The sequence below is a fragment of the Canis lupus genome, chromosome 34 (assembly GCF_011100685.1).
Source record: "Canis lupus familiaris isolate Mischka breed German Shepherd chromosome 34, alternate assembly UU_Cfam_GSD_1.0, whole genome shotgun sequence".
Lineage (NCBI taxonomy): Eukaryota > Metazoa > Chordata > Mammalia > Carnivora > Canidae > Canis > Canis lupus.
In genome coordinates, this window is record NC_049255.1 from 25,002,488 (window position 1) to 25,023,712 (window position 21,225).

The 21,225-nt window shown below is 40.2% G+C and overlaps 1 protein-coding gene across 2 annotated transcripts in view; it reads right to left on the reverse strand.

Annotated features, from left to right (window-relative positions):
* ATP13A5 (ATPase 13A5) overlaps positions 1 to 21,225 on the reverse strand; it is a 105,881-nt gene that overhangs the window by 37,978 nt on the left and 46,678 nt on the right. For both annotated transcript variants that reach the window (XM_038583712.1, XM_038583711.1), the window contains 8 exons: positions 18,444 to 18,601; positions 15,045 to 15,233; positions 11,327 to 11,388; positions 9,539 to 9,689; positions 6,733 to 6,819; positions 5,901 to 6,057; positions 3,795 to 3,912; positions 296 to 420 (listed from right to left, as the gene is read on the reverse strand). In XM_038583712.1, coding sequence (XP_038439640.1) covers positions 296 to 420; positions 3,795 to 3,912; positions 5,901 to 6,057; positions 6,733 to 6,819; positions 9,539 to 9,689; positions 11,327 to 11,388; positions 15,045 to 15,233; positions 18,444 to 18,601 — 1,047 coding nt within the window. The remainder of the gene's footprint in view (positions 1 to 295; positions 421 to 3,794; positions 3,913 to 5,900; positions 6,058 to 6,732; positions 6,820 to 9,538; positions 9,690 to 11,326; positions 11,389 to 15,044; positions 15,234 to 18,443; positions 18,602 to 21,225) is intronic.

Below are 21,225 nucleotides of genomic sequence, written 5' to 3' on the forward strand. Positions count from 1 at the left end.
TGAGCACATATTTACTCTTGTGTTTAAACATTTACTGTGAGCCTACTAGCACTGTGCTAAGCCTGGGTAGGGAGAGGGCGGCATTAGACATAGACAATGAAGTATGATCTCTGCTCCCAAAGCTCATGGACATGTCAAGATTGATGCACATATGCCTGGTAATGGGAACCCAAGGTAACAGATGACAGTTAAGGACTTTTCCTTCTACCTCAGCCACATGAACCCATGCAGCTCATATGGTCTTTTTCTGAGGCTTGAGATACATTAAATATATCAGGCCTCCAGAAACACACACCAGTAATCATCACCATCCTGATGTGGGCTTCACTCAGTTCCTTCAAGACTGGTTTGGTTTCCTTTTTCAAGCGATTCTCCATTATGAGAAGTCCCAGAAATGTCAACTCTGACTCCACCTTCTCTCTTTGGATTCAGAAAAAAATCAGTATTAAAGCTTATTAAAGTCTTGACAGTTGAACTTTATTTCTTCCTTCTAAAACAATTTCTAAGTTTTATCAATGTAATACATGCATATGTTTTCAAAATCAAAAAGAACCCAAAAGCTTATGATAAAAACCCATAGTCCTTCTCTCCATACCCCTCCACCCCTTCTCCTTCCCAGAGGCAATCACTTCTATGTCTTTTAGCAACTTCTCCCAGTTTCAACACCATTTAAAAAAAATGTACTTATCTACCAACTCTTCTGTTGGTTTTTTAGACTTTTGTTAATTGTATTATTATTATTTTTTATTTCAAAGACTTTTTTTTTACCTTATAATCATTTTAGTTAGACATTGATTAAGTATGCACTGCATACGGGATATTATGATAATAGTTGCATATAGAATCACTCATTTCCACCTCCATCTGTAACCTCCAGAAAATACAGGACATCAGCCAAACATTTGAAAAGTTTTCAGAATTTAAAATTGGAAGCTCGAAGTCTAATTGGGTTACATTCATTATGTGGGACCTCTCTTCAGGAATGGAATAAATCTCAGGTGACTTTAAATAGTAAACATGAGGGCCAAGATCTCTTTCTTAATCTCATATTTTTTCTTTTTCTGTCCAGAGAGGAGTTAAGATTGCAGGAAGAGAGGGAGATCTAGGGATCTAACCTTGATGCATATGGTCAGTCAACCCTGATGTTGGGTCCCATCACCACCTCCACCTTCCATAGTATGTGACAGAGCTAAGCCTCAGTCTCTCGGGTTCCATGGGGTGAAGCAACTTCTGTCTTCTGCTATCTCTCTCTCTGACATGGTGTAGACTATGCTTCTTCCACCTGCTGATTTAGCTGCCACTCCCTCCACCTACTTTACATCTTACAGAAATGTATAGAAATCTCTCATCTGCACTTATCACTTGTCTTGTTTTCTTTGATATTGTTTCTTTTCTATCATGTTGGTAGGACTTGGGAGGGAGAGGAAATAAACATGTGGTCAGTAAACCTCTTTAAGAGAAAGGTCAGGGTTGGATTTCCTGATGAAAGATATAACTCACACTTAGATGGGAACATGGTGAAGAAACTTCTCTCTGGAGTAGAGAACAAGTTACTACATCTTCATTCAAAAGTCCATTCATCAAATAACTAGTCTGTTTTAGACCTTATTGTAGGCACTTTGGTGAATACTCAGATAATTAGATATTAATCTTGCCTTAGTAATCTCAGAGAATATTACAAAAGAAGATCTACCTAATACAGAATGTGTTAAATTCCCATCATTTATCTTCGTGACTTTCTATTATAAATTGGATTAATATTTTCTAATGAGCTACAGCTAAAAGAAAGATCCAGAAACCTTCTCACCAATTGATTCTGTTTTTGGTCTCTATTTTACGACTCTTGCTCTCTTTCACCAATTCAGGCACTTAAGCCTCTTGCTACTCTGCAACATTCCCAGCAAAATTCTGTGCTCACTATTCCTATTGCCTGCAATGTTCTTCCTCTGCATACCCATATGCTTTGCTCCCTTACTTTACACATATTTCTGTTCAAATGTCACTTTCCAGAGGACTCACTGATCACCTCATGTAAAAGGGCATTATTATCTATCTTCCCAATTTAGGAATAAGCTTCTGAGGGCAAAGGTTTTATTTTATTCGCATCTGAATCATCAGTGTCTTGAAGAGCATCTCAGAGAGTCAAGCTCAATAGAAATTTGCTAAACCAACAAAATGGAGAATTTTGATAAAGTATTTCTTCTATTTTCTAGTTTGGGATGTTTATTTTCTAAAAAAAAAAAGAAACTCTTCTATTTCCCTTTTATGAAACCAGTTTTTAAGAAGTTTTTGATTTTCCTGATTGGGAAACTTTGCTAAATATAATTTGATTCTAATAAAACTCAAAGTGTTTTCCTTTTCTCTGCTTGAAAACAATAACTAAATTTTAAGAAGCATAATAGGCTCCTGCTACTCTCTAGGAAAATCTGAGATGGTTGGAAATCTAACACATCACTTTATTTTGTTATATTTATAATAATGTCTAGTAACTTTTTAAGAAAGATTTTATTTATTTATTCATGAGAGACACACACACACAGAGGCAGAGACACAAGCAGAGGGAGAATCAGGCTTCCCTGTAGGGAGCCTGATGTGGCACTCGATCCCAGGACTCTGGGATCACAACCTGAACCAAAGGCAGACGCTCAACTGCTGAGCCACCCAGGTGCCTACTAGAGACTTTTAAATGAGAACATCACAGCCGCACTACTATGTGGCAGCAAGTTGGTGGCTATCCTCCTTGTCTTGCTACGTAAATTTTTTCTTCACACATATACCTGGCTTTTGTTATTAGATTTTTGTCTTGAAAAATTACAAAATCCTGTGTGTCTTCATGCTTGCTCAAGAATAGCTAACACCTTGAATGTTAAATCTGAGAGTGCCATTCATCTATTTCAAAATGAGCTTTGTGATTCTATTTAGAAGATTAAAATTTCATGGCTGAAAGCGTCCTTAAAGATCATCCAATCCTATACTTTAGAGATGAGGGAAATAGAACAGTGTAAGGAAGGGACAATGATTCCACTAGAGCAGATGGGCAGAGGTTGTAAATAGTTACACTGAGCCAAGGATATCCACATCTTATGCAAAGGTGCTAATTGTGTGTAAGTGAAGGTCTCTATCAGTGAGACAAAATCAAAGATAATAATGCATAGACAACTTGTTACTCAATGCTCCACAGTATCTCACTACTCTTTTGTCTTAGACAATTCAAAAATAACCTTTAAAAACTGAGAAACATGAAAAGAAACAAGAATTCACAGATCATCCTCTACTAAGGACAATTTATACCCTTAATATAATTAAGAATACTGAGTTCTATTTTGTGTAACTCAGCCTGCACTCACTACCTCTCCAGATCTGAGGAAGGTTACTATTGAGCGCTGAAAGAAGCAATCTGAAGGATGCTGGAGGTCTGTCACATTGCCCATTGTATCCTTCTTTTAACCTCTTTGTATGTGGGAACCCCAAGTCAGTCAGCCACATAATGTGGTTGAAGGAATGTTGATTATTTTTGATGGGATGATGGAATGCAGGGCAGAGATAGCTCACGGACATCTGGGAGTCAGGAAATCTGCACTGCCATCCTTGTTCTATCACCAACAATCATTGTGACCTGAGCAAGTCTTCCCCAGTGTGGTTTACAGTTGTCCATCTCCAAATTGGGAGATTGGATGAGACAAGTCTTCATCTCCAGGAGGCTTCTTGTGATTTGAACTGTCCTGTCCATCTCCAGTATTCATTTATTTGATGCACACATAACCTGCCTTAGTGCTGATTTCTGAGTTCCTTACCGGGCTAAATTCTGTACTTCTGAAAGCTTCTCTATCTTCAAGGCTTTATGGGCAAGGGCAATGACACGGAAACCTTGTATTGTATAACTCCTCAGTTTCTGTGGAAAATCCTTTGGCACTGTCAGGTGAGAGGAAAGAGGTAAAGGTAAGGTCATATTGAAGGCTGCCTAGCTCCTAAGCTAGACTCTGGGATCCCTACACTGTACCTTGTTTTAAAACTCCAAAAATACTTTGATAGAAAAACTATAGCTCCATCTAAAAGACACAAACAACTTCATCAGTGTGCTTTTATTATTTTGACAGAAATAAATGCCAGAGATGCACTGGCATCAAATGGGTATCAAATCCACTGGCTGGGTTTAATAAGGACTGGCCTTAGGACTGTGTCTACATGGAAATGAGGAAAACAGCTGATCCTCTAGATCAGGAGTCAGCATACTACAGGCCAAATCTGGCCAATTGCGTGTTTTTGTAAATAAAGTTTTATTGAAATGCAGCCATGCCCATTTGTTTACCATCTATGGCTGCTTTGGGGTCACAATGGCAAGGTTGAGCACTTGAGACAGATACCATGGTGGCCTGTAAAACCTAAAATATTTTCTACCTGGCTCTTTGCAGAGAAGCTTGCCAATCCCTGCTTTAGATGATAGATGATACAATGGCAACATTTGTGTATTTTGGCATAGTGGTCATCCGGGCCACCCAGGCTGCCCCTGTCATAAGTAATATTAAAATATTTATAAAATCTTTATGGTTTGTAGAATGCCTATAAGGGTATTAAAAGGAAGCACAGCATAATGGAAGTATATAGTGGCTTAGGTAGCAAAACACCTGATTTTTAGTCTCTATTCTACTACCAACTTGATTTCTTGGGCTTATTAGGTCTGTCTTCCATACCTCAATAGAATGAGAAAGAGAAGAACTCTGTGTCCCCATTCCACTCAGACTTTCTGTAATTCTAAAATGTTCCAGGAGGTGGGGATCAAGGAAGCTCCTAGCTCTCTATTAAATGCCCGGGTCGGAAATCACTGCAGTCATTATTAGCATATGTCAAAGATCTGAGGTAAGGACAATAAGAAGAATTGGAAGTGCTACCAGAAGGATGAGAGGTGAGAAGTGGCAGGCCCATATCCTTACAATAGAGCAGGAACAATAGTCACCAGTTGAAATATCAAGAAGATACTCACTTGTATCTGTGAGGCTGAAAAAAAAATTAAACAAGAAAATATAGGCCATCAGTCTGTGAAGGATAGAGTGATAGAGGTAATGGGAGTTCTGAGAACGATCAAAGTCAGAAAAAAAGGGGCCGATTCTAAGGTAAAAATGGCTCTAAGTAGAGGAAGAAGTTAAAGCAATCATTTGCCAAATCTAGAATTGTGTGCACAAGTTGATGGCTATCAGCAATCATAAGAAGAATACAGATGAAAATCAGGAGAAAAAGACCAATTTTATCCAAATGAACTCATTTGAATGCAACAATATTCTTACAAATCTGGGCTGCTGCTTAGAGGGTGCATATGTTTATAAGACTAAGAAACAATACAAATCAGCTCAAAATCTGGCCCAGAAAGATGAAATTGCTGTGAAAATGATCAATTACATTGCTCTAATACCATCTAATTTACTCTAATCACTTTTTTTCTAAAAGATTTATCTTGTCTATATTCTCTTTCCATTGATCTGCATGCACAAGGCTTTTTAGGTGGTGCCAGCCCCCAGAGGTGACGGGCGGAGCACCCCAGCTGCCGGATGAGTGCCGGGTCCAGACCTGTCCCATTGGTTCCCAGTGCATACTCTTCATCCTTGCCCTTCCCGGTGACCCTTACATAGCTTCCTGTTCTGGCTCCTGATGTTTGCTTCACATCTCCTTCCCGGAGACCCCATTGTGGTTCAACTTTTCTGGATGGACCAAAGTCAGATATTTACTCTCTGCCTTTCTACCTTGAAATTCCCACTTCCACTCTATCAGATCTACTGGGCCCATTTCTCACTCACTGAGAAATCAATCATGTCCACATTCATTGATTTAGACTTGTGTGCTTTGTATATTTGGGCTTCTAAAATATTTAAGCTCCTGAAAGAGAACAGGGTCAACTAAATTAGTACCTGTTTCAGACTTGCAGAACTTGGCCAGCATCTCCGGGGCACCCTTCACGTAGACATGGAAGTGATCCTCCCCTGCCAGCTGAGTGACCACAGACATCCTCTGCAGGCTTGAGGAAAATGGAAACTGGCGCAAGATGGCTATGGCTTCTACAGGACTCTGCGAGAGCACCAAGAAAGAGGGGGCTTAAGGTGCTTGTGAGTCTTGTGAGTGAGACTTACCAGGTGCATACCAAAAAGCAGGGTTTGCTCTGCAACAAACCCAGGGAGATCATGAAGTGGTGTATGTCACAATATTGATATTTTTTTGCCCATCTCTAAGGTGATTCCTTTATCAGGTCATTCAGTCTGCAAAGCTATTCCCCATGGCTGCTTGGAGAAATCCTAATTATCTTCCAGGCAGAGTTCACAGGTCACTCTCTCTGTGGTGCTCCTCTCTCCCACCTCTGGACTCCTGCAGCTTTTTCTTCAGCCTTTATTATAGCACTTGGCACATTGTCTTGCACTTATTTGCACCTATATGGATTTTCTTCCCACCCATGTAATCCTCCCACACAGAGCCCAACATGTCTAGCTCTGAAATCACACTATCCTTTAGCACCTCCTAGTATAGTGATCTAACATACTTAGGCACTCCATGAGTGTTTGTTGAATAAATTAAAGGACAGATTCATGAATAAATTAAAGGATAGATTCAGGAATGAAGGAATGAGCAAACCTATGGACACTGTTAGGGTAAGGCAAAATAATAGGAATTTAAAAATCTGTGAAAGTCAGGGGAGATTTACCAGTTTCAAGGAGAAAGAGCCATCTGATTTAAAAAAGCAAATCATACCCAACTGGCTTTTGGTCCTGGTTTTATTATGGTGTTTGAATCTAACATCCCAAATTTGCAGTAGTCTGCACTGCAATCTTCCATTATCTGTTTTAAAATGAAAACATCCATAAGATTCCTTAGAGAAAAATAATAAGGAAGAAATACCTCTCATTTGCATAGCACTCAGAATCTCTTCAAAGCCCCTTTCACATATTTTCTCTTCTAGACCATTATCCAAATACCATCATTGTCAAATTTCTATTATGTGGTTTTATATTAAGGACCTTATTGTAGAATGTCAAAAAGTCAGAAATATTGTGACTACAATTTAAGTAGTAATCGGTGGAAGAAATGCTAGTAACAGGCCAATGGCTCTTCTTGAATGGTATTGTCTAGTAACTGGAGGTGAGTTTAAGTAGAGATCTACTCTCCAATATAGCTGAGCACATTAGCCCTCAGATGAGTTAGGATTGGGTCTTGAGATAAACATGGAATTATTTATTATTCTATATCTATGTTACTATACCTAATTGGTTAGCTACAGAATCAGCCAGTTAGCTGCTAGCAAATTAGAAAGCATATCTGAAAATGGTTTGTATTCCTTGGATGTTACAACAGTATAAATTATATATCTGAGAAACCAATATTAACAGAAAACATGGGAAAGGCCATCAGATATGCAAATAAGAAAAGAGGAGGCAACATTTGGCTTCTGCTCTTATCAGTTACTTGTTTATAACCTTGGGGACATTACTCCATTTCTCCAGATCTCAAATTTCTTCTGAAAAATATTCTAATATCACTTCTATCGCTAAAACCCTTAGAGTCTACAAGGGCATTCCCCCCACCACCCCTTATGTTTCATGAAAGGTAACTAAAACCAAAGGATATTTAACTGGAGACTTTTTCACCCAGCTTTATTTTTTTTTAAGATTTTATTTATTTATTCATAGAGATACAGAGAGAGAGAGAGAGAGAGGCAGAGACACAGGCAGAGGGAGAAGCAGGCTCCGTGCAGGGGGCCTGACGTGGGGACTCGATCCCGGGTCTCCAGGATCATATCCTGGGCTGCAGGCAGCCCTAAACTGCTGGGCTACCCGGGCTGCCCCTTCACCTAGCTTTAAACTCAGTGAATCATCTTGCACTTTCATGCTTTGTTTGGGGTGGATACCACTGTTCTTAAAGACAGTCCTTACAGAGCTATTACAAGATTTATGTTCTTATGCAAGACCCCAACTTGTACATTATTTGTACAAATAGAAGAAACTCCACCCCCCACCCCCCCACCCCCAATGGAGAAGAGGCACTGTCAGAACCAGGATCAAAGTCACATATAGTAATAATTACTCTAAGCAGCTCATCATTATGTCAACGTTAATGATGCTGGTAAGGACATTGTTTGTAATGATTATGCTGATTCCTCTCCATTAAGATGCAGGAAAGTGATTACTGCTTTGTCTTTATGTCAGAAATCTCTCCACAGCAAATGCTAGAATTTTCACTTACTGATATCAGAAATTTCCCTGTTTACAGGACTCCTCTTTCATTACTTTGGCTTCTAGAAAACTACAACTTTGCCACTATACATCTTTAAATTAGCCTTTTTGTGAGATGTATTTCATGTCCCTGCAATCATTTGTTTTCCTCTCTTTACCATTCTGTTTAAATGTTGTCCTGCAGTTGATATATCATTGTCAGTAGCTTTAAAACGTGTTTTTTTTTTTTTGAGAGCAGAATAATGTAATGAATTAAATAGTTAGTGAATGAATGAGTGCCTCCCCCCACTTGTTGGGCACTTTATAATGCAAGCAGGCCCTGTAGGCTCATAGGTTCAATGCTTACCACAAGTCTGTATATGAGGTATCATTATCACAAATGCACACATGAGGTAATAGACTCAGAGTCCTGGTTCTGGATTTGGGGTCACAGAGCTAGAAAGTGGTGGAGTCGAGAGGTCCGCCACCATGTCATGACAGCCACCAGGAATGTTTTATAGTCTTCAACTGTCATTCATTCTCAACTCAGAAAACTAAACCAATTGGACTCGGGGACTTCAGTTTGGTGTCTAGACCTATACTGTCTAATACAGTAGCTATCAGCCACTTGTGGCCATTTACGTCTAAATTAGTTAATGTGAACAAAATAGAAAATTTAGCTCGGTTGCATAGCCACATTTCAAGTAGTTGATAGCTACATGTGACTAGTGGCTGTTATGCTGGATGGCACTGCTTTAGACTACTGTTTCTCTGAGGGTGTTACAGGGGTTACTTATACCATGTTTTGGCCTGTCTAGGTTTTCTGGTCAAGTAAGGGTTTGGTAATTGCTACATATCATACTCCTTCTTGAATATTCACAGTGTATCACAGTATATAAAAAAAATCCTATAGGGATGCCTGGTGGCTCAGTGGTTGAGTGCCTCCCTTTGGCCCAGGGCTTGATCCTGGAGTCCTGGGATCGAGTCCCACATTGGGATCCCTGCATGGAGCCTGCTTCTCCCTCTGCCTGTGTCTCTGCCTCTCTCTGTGTCTCTCATGAATAAATCAATAAAATCTTTTAAAAAAAGAAATCCTACAGTTAAATCAATTTTACTGTCTTAAAACAGCAGTTCTCAAAATTTTTTGGTCATGGAACCCTATTTCATGTTGCACTCATTGATAGAGTTTTTTGAAGCAGAGGTTGGGAAATTCAGGTAGAGTTAGGCATTCATCCACATAGTGTTATAAATCTCTGGGTTTCAACCAAAGTTAGAAAAAGTTTACCAGTCCCAGTAATGATTTCTTTAAGTTTTTCTCATTGAGTCAAACCAAAAAGCTGTTGCCTTACCCAGGCAGTGCCCTCAAACATTTTGAGGTCCAGTGGGTCTCCCTGGATGGTCCCATTGAGAAGGATCAGAGAGTGGCAACTGGCCATGGCAGCACACAGAGGGCTCCACGGCAAATCTTTGCCTGAAGCAAAGCTATGGACTTCCTGAAAACTGGTATAGAAGATGATTAATAAGTGAGGGTTTTCGACAAAATCATTTCACACATTCTGAAACCTTATCAACATAGAGTTTCAATAATACTTAACCCTTATGTTCAAATCCTTCCAGAGCTCCTCATACCTTATATAATAAAGTTGGAGTGCTTGGATATAAGCACAGAGACCTCTGTCAGATTACTTGCAGCCAGCGTCTACGTAGTAGGTAGAAGGTTCTGACTGACACCTGCAAGCTCTGCAGAGTGGGCTCTAGAAACCACACCCCCTTGCAAGAAGTCTCTGGGCCAGTGTAGTAGTGGAGTTAGAAAGGAAGACTGCCTGCTGGTTTCTTATCCCTTCAAGTAAAAGCACACCTAGACTCTGAAATACTTCTCATGACTCAGCCCTTTGCTCTTTGCCCTATTCCCTGAAACCCCTAGCATGTATATCCAACATCTGAAGCCCATTTTCCTCTATGACAGTAGACTGACTGGGTTTACTTTCCTCTCCTCCCATCTTACAGCTAAATAGTAATTGTGTCCAGTTGTTTCTACACACCTAAAGCTTACTTAGGGGAAGGGAAGGAAAAGGGAGGTGAAAGCTGCAAACATTCTATTCCCTTTTCACTGATCTGGCCAATAGAGGACAACACAGTGCCTGTCTGGACAAAAGCCTGGCCTGACTGTCTGAGCAACCAGGAGCTGAACCACCATGAATAGGGTTGAACCCAAGTGTCTTCTGCAATGCCACACTGCCTGTCTGATGTTATCATGTGCCAGGACTGTGTTTGGTCCCATCACTGTTTTGGGGAGTCCCTGCATGAATCCTTCAATAACAGAGCCTCAATCACTGTGAGGAGTATCCAGAGTTTAAGAGCCAAGGCATCTGCGCTTGGATTGAGAAGGCATACCTTGGTCCTGCAGTGAAGGGAGCTAAGGCTCTTCTGTCTTTAGCTGCATTTGGGGTTGCATCTCTGTGATCGCCTTCTCCCCTCCCATTGCCAGCTTTTAGCCCATATCTATAAAAATTCTAGCCACACATGCTTCAAGATTCTATCTCAAATGGTATCTCTGTCAGGTGGTTCTCCTCATTCCATTCATTTTCAAAATTAATTTGTACCTTTTATCTACTATGTTATTCTAAAATTCAGGACTGTGTGTTATATCAAGCTATCACTACTGTTTCTTCTTCTCTATTCTGATATGTGTGCCTTAATCATAGCCCTTTCCACAGCTCATATTGTACATAGAAGGTAGGTGGGTTTGTGCCCTTTTTTTCACATGAGATATGAGCTCCATGAGGGAGGGGATGGAGCTTTTCCTTTTTGGACACCCCCCACCCCCAGCCCACTAATCCCCAGTGAGTCTTTGCAGTTTTTAATTAAGCAGAGTTCTGATTTCACTCTTTGCTCTTTTATTTTATTCATTCAGCTCCCTACTCATCCAGCTCATTTTATTTTTCATGTGGAGTTTGAAGGCCTACTTTCCCTGTCTGATTCTGAACTTAGAACTCATTTAATAAGTTAGAATAACTGGAAACTAGTTCTAGTAAATTATCATATATATTTTATGTGACATTCATCCCTCAGATGGATCTAAGTAATACCAAAGTAGCCACACCAATCCCACATTCCATCTTTACCAAAGTGCCTACCAGTTGTCAGCAGTTGGGACCACCCCCCAGAGGTCCAGCCCATCTTCTGTAAGAGTGCCAGTCTGGAAAAAATTAGAATTAGTGTTAATATTATTTAGTTCTTCTAATTACAGCATGATTTAAACAAAACAAGCTTCCAAGAAATTAAAGTAGATCTAGTTGTCCAAAGCCCTTGTTTATAAGCATCAAGTTTTAAATCAGAGGGTACCTGAAGGAAAGATTCAGCAAGTGACAAATGATTCCCCAAAAGCCTATGTTGATAATTAAATGACTCTAGATACTAGTCATTACAATTAAATGCTAGTGTTTTGTTTTTGTATGTTTATTGTTGCACTTGCTGTTGTTAAACGAGAGGCATTCAGTGAATGGAAATCCAATAAGAACCAGTGTGAATTTGACTTTTCAGTTGGCACCTGCAGTCTTTCTAAAGCAGAGCTCAGAATTTTTCTTTCTTTTCAAGACTATTTATTTCATAGTCTGCCATCTGGTCTACAGCAATTTTCTAAAATATGGGTGACATGGTGACTGTCCAGATTGATAATGAAATGTTGATAAAGGGCTTTGAGAATTTAGAAAGAAATGAAGTGCTAATAATAAATATTCATTAATGCCCATGAGTGAGTTTTATTGTTAGATCAAGAGGAAAATGGTTGGGAGATTTGATTTGCTGTATTATAAGTATTTGTCCCATAATGTAACAGAGAAAGCAACATGGAACTGAGTACTGTCACAGCACTTTGAATTTGCTCATTGCTTCAAGTACACCATTAATTACAGACTCCCATGTCTTTATGCAAGAAGTCAATGCCCCCAATAAGCACAAAGCCCTACTACTTCAGCACTGTCAAGGCTAAGCAGAGTATAACCAAGCGCTGGGGTGTATCTCTTTTCAATACTGACATCCAGGTCTCTGTCATCACTCTTCAAAGTCATTTCTGTATAAGACACTGAATTTTCTAGTTTTCTATCAGATGACATTTCTGTCATTACAGGACATTAAATCTGCATAATGCTTTACAATGAAGTGCTTCCATTGCTTCCAATTCTTATAACCGAGTAAATAGGGAAAGGAGCTTCTCAGGTTAGAGGTGAAATGAACAGCCTTGAGGTTCAGTGGCCTGCAGGTTGAAGAGAAAGAACCAGAATCCATCCTGTCTAGAGTCTCCCACCAGATGACAAATGTTAAATAAATTTTGCAAAGTATGCAGAAAGGCAAAACTCATACTCGACTTCCAATTAAAAAATGAAGGGATCTGTTCAATGAATTCATTTGGACTTCATAGAAAGCTAAGACGCATTGTGTGAGCTATTCCTTGAAGAACAATAGCAAAAATCTCTTTGCTTCATTTCTTTCTTGTATTTTATAAGGGTCTCAACCGTGTGCTTAGTTTTCAAATCCTCTTGACTTGTTCCACTTCAAAAAAAGTTAGCAGCTTTATTCAAACTGAAATATTTTCCTGATGATCAGGTTATATTTTTAAGTATCAATATTTTGAACATGAAAGCAGAACTGATACCACAACAAAACAGAAATAGGACTGTGCTATTTTCTCTATGTGAAAATTATCCTTGTATAATAAAACTAGCCATGAACAGAAAGAAAACTAACTTACAGTTGCAGTTGTAAAAGGAAAAGGCAAATTTCTTAGCATAAATACTAGCCCAGGCTTGGGTTGAGAAGATAGAAAAGAGAGAATTTATTTTATAACACACCAACGTAAACTAGAAATAGATGACAACAAACGGACTCAGAAGCCCAGTGGTGAATGTCTTCTAAATGGAAATAATAGTAGATGGGGCTTCAATTAATTGTGGGGTGCTTTATTCCAACACCGTATTGGTAGAGTTTTACAATATGAAAACTAGAAAGACACTTAGAGATCATTAGAGTTCAAACTTCTCTTAAAAGATCACACAGAAACTTAGTACCAAATCCGGGATTTGACTTCTCATTTTGCTCATTCCTAATCCAGAGTTCTTTGCACTATATGCTGTCGTGCCATTGGGGTTTGGCCATGTGTACAGTCCCTCAGTCGTTCTGGCGAAGGAACACATGAGGATGTGGAGGAAAAAGCTTTATAGGAGATGTAAAATAAACTCGCTCTGGAAAAATTAGTTTTAGAAACAGATGAATCTGTAATGAACATATTTTCTAAATCTCCCTCCTATATTATAGATACTAGTGAGGTTCCTGGGTAAGTATTGGAAATCTCTACCAGAAAACTTCCCAGGGGTGGTTCTCTGGCCCTAAAACTAAAAGGAAGTTACTGTTAATTTAACCCTAGTGGTTCCTGATGAGTGGGATTGAGGAAAGGAAACTTAACAAGAATAGAATGGAAATAATCTTAGAGCTCTTCTACTTCCAGCTGGGGGCCAAGACTCATCAAGTCTACTCATGGTGTCGCTCAAGCTGGTCCTCTAGTCTCCATTCTTGCCATCCTTGCCTACGACAATGTCCCCAGATAGCTTCCCATCTCTGTCCTATCTCCATGAAATAAATCAATCACCCCAGAAGAAATAAATAAATCATACCTATAAAAATATAACCCATCTTCTTAAAAAAATGGTAGGGCTGTTCCTATTCTCTTTCACAAGGTTCCACACCTTAGCTTGGCACATCAGGCCCTGAGAAAATGGGCTCCTCTCTCCAGCTACGCTGCCTACCACACAGCCCCCAGTCTAGCTGCATCCCCATATGTCATAGGCCCTGATGTCCTTGTGCTTCTGAACTGCTTGCCTCTGACCCCAGAGCCCATTCTGTCTAACAACCAAAGCCACAGCTCAAAGGTAATCTCCCATCCACAGCAGGTAACTTCACCTTGATGTTCTGTTCATAGCTTTTTAAGCATGCATTTCACTGCACTATCATTGTCTACACTTCCAGTTTGCCTGCTTCCTCAGCTAAGTCATGTGCAGAGCAAGGAATGTCTCATTTATGGGGCTCTTGGCCAATGTAGATTAGTAAAAAAAAGTGCCAAAGCCTTTATCAGTTATTCAAATGTGAATGAAGTGAAGACAGACAGACCCACTGTGTTACAGCAGTTAGATTGGCCTGCCCAAGCAGAGGGTAGGATCTGAATAGCAGGTGGCTGAGGCTGAGGTCCCTCCATAGGAGAGGCACAGGAAGAGGTCTCAGGACCTGTTCCAGAGGAGTAATCCTCCCCATTTGGACATACTTCTCACCTGCCACTTCCAGGACCCTAGGCACAGGGACACATTCTCTAGTCCAAAATTTTGATAGCCTGGGGATCAAAGGCGAAAGGAGGGACCCAGTATATCAACACAGGCACCGTCCCCTTCCTCTCTTTTTTAGAAAGAAGCAGAAGAGAAGAAGGGAGTATGTTCCATTAAGTAGAGGAAAAATCACTTCTGGGGACAGAAATGTTTCTCACACCTTTTTTTTTTTTTTTGCCTGAAAAAGCCAGTCAGTCATAGAAGTTATTACAATAAGAGATTGCTTTAAAATCCAACACAAGCACAAAAATATTAAATTTCATAGGAAAGAAATTCACGATGTGATAGCTAAACCACTTCCTTAGAACTCAGTGGAGTGGGCTTCTAGAACAGGGTCTCACACTAGCTCACTGTGGGACCTTCTCTGGCCTCGGTGTTCCCAACCGTAAAAGGAGCACAGTGAGCCAGGCATTCTTGGAGGCTTTTTCCAGCTCTGCTGTGCCTTGAAATCATTTACCTCCAACCCGGAAAGTTTAGATCATACTTTGTCAAAGCACACGAGGTTTATTTGCCCGCACATATTGATTCTCTGCTGGGAGATACAGAAGATTTTCTTTTTCTTCAGCCTCTTTTGTGCATACACGATGCCTGTGGTCAGGGCAGCTGGCAGCACAGGAGGGACAGTTATGGTGAGGATGAGCAGGGCCATGGTTGTAGTATCTCTTGGAGAAACCTGGGGAGGGAGGGTCATACAGGTTAGCCCAGTAGAGCAGGCTGGCACCTTTTCTGGCACCATCTTCTGTAACACCACAGGAGTCCCAGAAGCTCAGACTATTCAAAGTGAGCCAATTCTCTTGGTGGAGCTGAGAGTTCTCTTGGGTGTACCTGAAGAAAGGACAAGTTGTCTCCCACCGAGAACAAAGGAGACTCTGTTCCCTATTCCATGTCCATCCTGCCCTTTCCTGACTCTGTTTCTACTTACTTAGCATTCTCTTCACCTAGAGCACCGTCCCTCCTCTGCTCATCGTAACACATTCTTTGGACTCCCCAGGAACTGAGACCATTTTGGAGTTGTAATATTTTACACACTGGCTTGATAGTTGGGTTATAAATCTCCGCCAATAGCTCCCAAACTCCTTGGGTGCAGCAGCTGTGGCTTATACATCCTTGAAGTCATTTTCAAGTGCATTTCATTCATTTCAGATACAGAGCCTAGCACAGTTTCTAACACAGAGGAGGTCCCAGCACACGTATTAAATGAATGGTGACCTGATAAAAATGAGGACCAAGATTCCGCTAAGATCTCAGCATGGATTATCTAATATAGGGAAATCAATAGTAAAAATAGATTTTTCTCACTGCGCATGTTCTGGGGCTATTGTGTTAGGCTACGTATGTTATTTAGTGACACCTTAGGACACCCTTACAATGTAAATATTGCTATTTTTTTTCTATTTAATAGATAAGGAAACTGAGGCTTAAAAATTAAATAACTTCCTCAAGCCACAGGCTTGCAAATTAAATGCTGAGGATCTGAACCCTGGTCTGTCCCACTCCAGGCTACAAATACGTGACCAGTGTGTTATACTACCAAGTCGGTTCTCATGGAGTCAAGATCTCAGTCAGGTCTGCAGAAATTCATGTGACTAATAAGAATGGAGCCAAGATCAAATCACAGGGTGGCTTGTTTTATTTTTCAAATGTTCTAGATACTAATGGCTTTGCCCTAGATTTTTATGAAATCAACCATAATTTTAGCCATAAAGTTCTCTTCTGAGTCCTGGAAACACAGATTCAGGTTCAGTAACAACGCCTGCTAGGTACATCATTGGTTCAATCTCAGTTTATTACAAAATCCATCATTCCTTGCTTTTCCCAACGACAGCTAGAGTGTTAACTCTGAGGCCTCAGCCCTGTCAAATCTTGAGCCAGTACAGACAGAGGCAGCCAACAGGGCCACAGGTTATGACCCACAAGAAGACCAGTTCTGTGATTAGGGTTGCTGCTTTGGGATGGAGAGGATGTACTGGATGCTGAGTTCTGCCCAGGAAACCTTCAGTCCCAATCACTGCAGGGGCTTCTTAGTCCATACAAGAGAGCTTTTTGCTTGTTTTCCTGCTCAATACTCCTGCATCCCAGATGAAACTGGCCTGGCACATTGCCTCAATGTGCTTTAACAGTTTGTGGAGCTTTTTTCAGGGTCCATTCTACTGGTGCCAATATACTCTGGCCTCCTTTGTCCTCACCTGACCTAGAAATGCTCCCTGGGGGCTTATATCAGACTGAAATGACTACTCAGAAGGCAAATGTGAGCCTGAATATTGCCTGGAAATTCTTGTGACTGTTCATCAGTATTTGCCCCTCTCCACAATGTTTACCCTTCTCCCCAATAACACAAATATAGAATGCACTAAAGCCGCCAATTTGGGCATTGTGATTAGGCCACCCATACCTAGTTTCATATCTATGCTTTCACACTTTTATTCACAATTTTTCTTCTTCCTTATGAGCCCACATTGCTAAGATCCTAATATGTCTTACAGAAGAGACCACATGGTTTACAACAGAATCCGACTCTCAGGACTAGAAAGGACCTCAGAGGTCATTTATGATGGGTGTCTCTCTCCAGCCAACACAACTATTAAGAGGGACATTCAAATGAAACCAGACACCATGAAGCTTAAAAGAAAGTGGAGATCCATGCTGCATACAATTCTGTAAAAATGCACATTTATAATTGTTTACTTTTATTTATTTATTTATTTTAAAGACAGAATGTGAGTGGGTAGAAGGAAAGGGGAAGGGGCAGAGGGAGAGAGAGAGAATCTCAAGCCCTGAGTGTGGAGACTGACACAAGGCTTGATTTCATGATCCTGAGATCATGACCTGAGCTGAAACCAAGAGTCTGATGGTTAACTGACTGAGCCACCTACATGGCCCTGTAAAAGTGGACATTAAATTCCATTTCAGAACCTAACAGAACACAGAGCAACTCATTGCCTATGTGGTTTGTCAGGTATGCCTTGGACAATATACACACTCAAATATCTCAACATCTTCAAATAATCCACATTTCTGGGCATGGCATTCAAGATCCCCTTCAATGTAACCTATTTCTACCTTGCTAGACTTAATCTCTCAGTTGCTTACTGGTTCCAGAAGATCCATCTGCATTCCTTCCTTTGTCCCTTACTCATTCTAAGTAGTACGTCCTTTCTGTTCTCTGATCTAATTGACTAAATCCTCTCCATCCTATCAGACTTGAGAAACATGTATTTCCTCTGAAGCTGTTTGGGCTTGGGTATTACAAATGCCACACATGCAGTAACCTCTCATTCTCATCCAAGTGGTGAAATGAGCTATGAACTTTGCAGCTTTTCATAGCTGTGCCATCCAATACAATTTTCACTAACCACATATGGTTACTTAAATTGAAGTCAATCAAATAATCAAATTAGTTAAATTAAATTAATTGAAAATAATTAACATGAAGTAAAATTGAAAGTTGTTTTCCTTTTTTCTTTTTAAAGATTTTATTTATTTATTCATGAGACACACACACACACACACAGAGGCAGAGACACAGGCAGAGGAAGAAGCAGACTCCATACAGGAACCCCGATGCGGGACTTGATCCCGGGACCCCAGGATCATGCCCTGAGCCAAAGGCAGATGCTCTACCACTGAGCCACCCAGGTGACCCAAAAGTTGTTTTCCTAAGTCACACTAGCCACAGTTCAAGCATTCAATAAGTACATATGGTTAAGGGCTACCAAATTGAACAGTGTAGGTATAAAGTAGTTCCATCACCTAAGAAAGCTCCATTGGACAATGCTGATTCCCAAAATGATGAGGCTAAAAGGTAAACTTATCCAACCCTTTTGAGTTAGGTCAAGTTCCTTGAGAAAGCTTTGCTATTAAAAATCTTACCCCCAATACTTACTCCATGGTACATATATACACCGAGGGCATAGAGGAAACCCACAGCTCCAAGGCAGGCCAGGAACACTATAAACTTGAAGGCATCGTTGTATAGTTTGAAGTTCAGAGGCCGAGGATAGAGGATGGATCTCACCAAGTCCCCTTTGGCGGTATTGTAACCTACATGAAGATAATTGCAGATGGAGTAAGGTCCTTTAATGCAGTTTTCCCCACACCCAAAATGGTTTGCATCAAATTAAGGATCGGTTAATAATGTCATTTGAATATGGAATGAAAACACCATTGTTAACAGTACATTTACATTTATTATTCTTACAAGTTTCCAGGAACAATAAATGACATTCACTTAGCCCTGCTCAATTTCTCTTGCTTTGAGTCAGTCCTTCAGTGATTCACAAAGTGCAGCTTCTCACTCATACATGAGACTGGGGAAAAGAAGCCTAAGGAACCAACAGACGCAGTCACCAGAGAAGATGAGGTGCTGAGAGAAGAAGACTTTAAAGCCCAAATATGTGTTGAAAATAATAGAAAATTAAGAGAAAAAGAAAGCATAAACAAGTAATTTCTTAAATATATGTGCCTTTCATCACATCATTCCTATGCTCAAAAGCCTTCCAGAGCCTCTTATTTTTTATAATAAAGTTTAAATTCTTAGGCATGACTTTCCAAGTCCCATCAATCTGATGTACTTCTATTTTGCTAGACTTTTAGCTATGCACTGTTCTCAGAAGACTCCAGTGCATTCTTTCCTTTGAATTTTGCAGAAACAGATTAGTGTGTCTTTTCAGCTCTCTGATAGGATTGGCTAAATCTTTCCCATCCTATCAGGCTTGGCTCAAATGCCACCTCATCAAAGAAATGTTTCCAGAATTCTACTCCCATACTTCATATCAAAAATAATTTCTCCCCTTCTTTGGAGTCCTTCTAACATTTAATCACATGACGTCTATCACTGCTCTCTGTTTAGTTAGCTCTAAATCCATCTGTCTCCTGCACCAGACCATAATATTCTTTAAGGGCAAGGAGTATCTCACAATTTTTTTTTCCTTTAGTGCTCAGGGCATAACACTTTATAGATACTCATAAATATCTAACTTATTGGTGAAAAAATGGACTACTAGATATAAGTCACTATTGTTAAGTGTGAAACATGCCTTAATCCCGCTGTTTGATGAACCTCTGGTCTCCTCAAATATGGCTTTGCAGGCTTTACAGAAAAGGAACAGAGCTGTCTCTAACCTATTACCTCAGCATTTCATAAGCTCAGATCAGGTGTTTTCCATGATTTCCATCCATTTGCTCCTGCTTATCAGCTGGCTGAGAGACATTCTCATGCCCACCGACTACTTTGAAGCAAAATTTGATATTTTTAATTAAAAAAATCAAGTAGAACAATTGAATCATAGGCTAACTAAAGCATAGAGATAACAAAGTGCAAGGTATGTTTTTGAACTTATGCATATATGGGCTGGTGAAACACAGGTCAGGGGTGAATATGGTAGCTAGGACTGGCTCACAGAAGGTGTTGGCTGTATCATGTCATGTGAAAGATTAGGAGTAATATTAGTAGTTTCGAAAAAATTTTTGAGCATGGTGTGCATGAACTACTTCAAAATGTTTTAGAAATATGACTTGGTGACAGATCAAGGGATAGGTAGAACAAAGGAAAAGACAAAGTATTTCAGGCCAAAACTGAAAGGGAACAACAGTCAAAAAAATATTTCTGTTGTAATAGTTAGACAGGAGATGATGAAGGGCCTGGAAAAAACACCAACTGTGCGGATGAAGTAGAGGGAGACAGGATTTGGGAGGTATTTGTAGAATTGACAGAATGTGGTGACCTACTTGGTGTGGGAGAAAGTGAGGAGTTAAAGGTGATGTGGAGACTGGCTAGATGGCAATACTGTCAACAGAAAGAGGAGGATGAGTCTTTTAGATGCTTTGACTTTGAAGAGTCTGTAGGGAACCCAAGTGGAGGTATCCAGCAGAGACCTCGAAATAATAACCCAGCAAGGAGCACTTTGAAAGGAAAATCCTCAAGCAATAATGGCTGGAAGTGTTTTCTTGGTAATCACTTAGAGTGGATGTAGAGGGAAAAGAAAAGAAGCTTGTGAACATAAAAAAACCAAAACCAAACAAACAAAAACTCACAAGAACATAGTCTTGCCTTTGAGGCAAGGTACTTCATCTCTGTACATGCTTCATCTAGGTAAGGTTTTTGTTTGTTTTTTTAGACAAGTTTTTTTTTTGTAAATTTATTTTTTATTGGTGTTCAGTTTGCCAACATATAGAATAACACCCAGTGCTCATCCCATCAAGTTCCCCCCTCAGTACCCGTCACCCAGTCACCCCCACCCCCCACCCACCTCCGTTCCCCCACCCCTAGTTCGTTTCCCAGAGTTAGGAGTCTCTCATGTTCTGTCTCCCTCCCTGATATTTCCCACTCATTTTTTCTCCTTTCCCCTTTATTCCTTGTCACTATTTTTTATATTCCCCAAATGAATGAGACCATATAATGTTTGCCCTTCTCCGATTGACTTATTTCACTCAGCATAATACCCTCCAGTTCCATCCATGTCAAAGCAAATGGTGGGTATTTGTCGCTTCTAATGGCTGAGGAATAGACCACAGCTTCTTTATCCATTCATCTTTCGATAGACACCAAGGCTCCTTCCACAGTTTGGCTATTGTGGACATTGCTGCTAGAAACATCGGGGTGCAGGTGTCCCGGCGCTTCACTGCATCTGTATCTTTGGAGTAAATCCCCAGCAGTGCAATTGCTG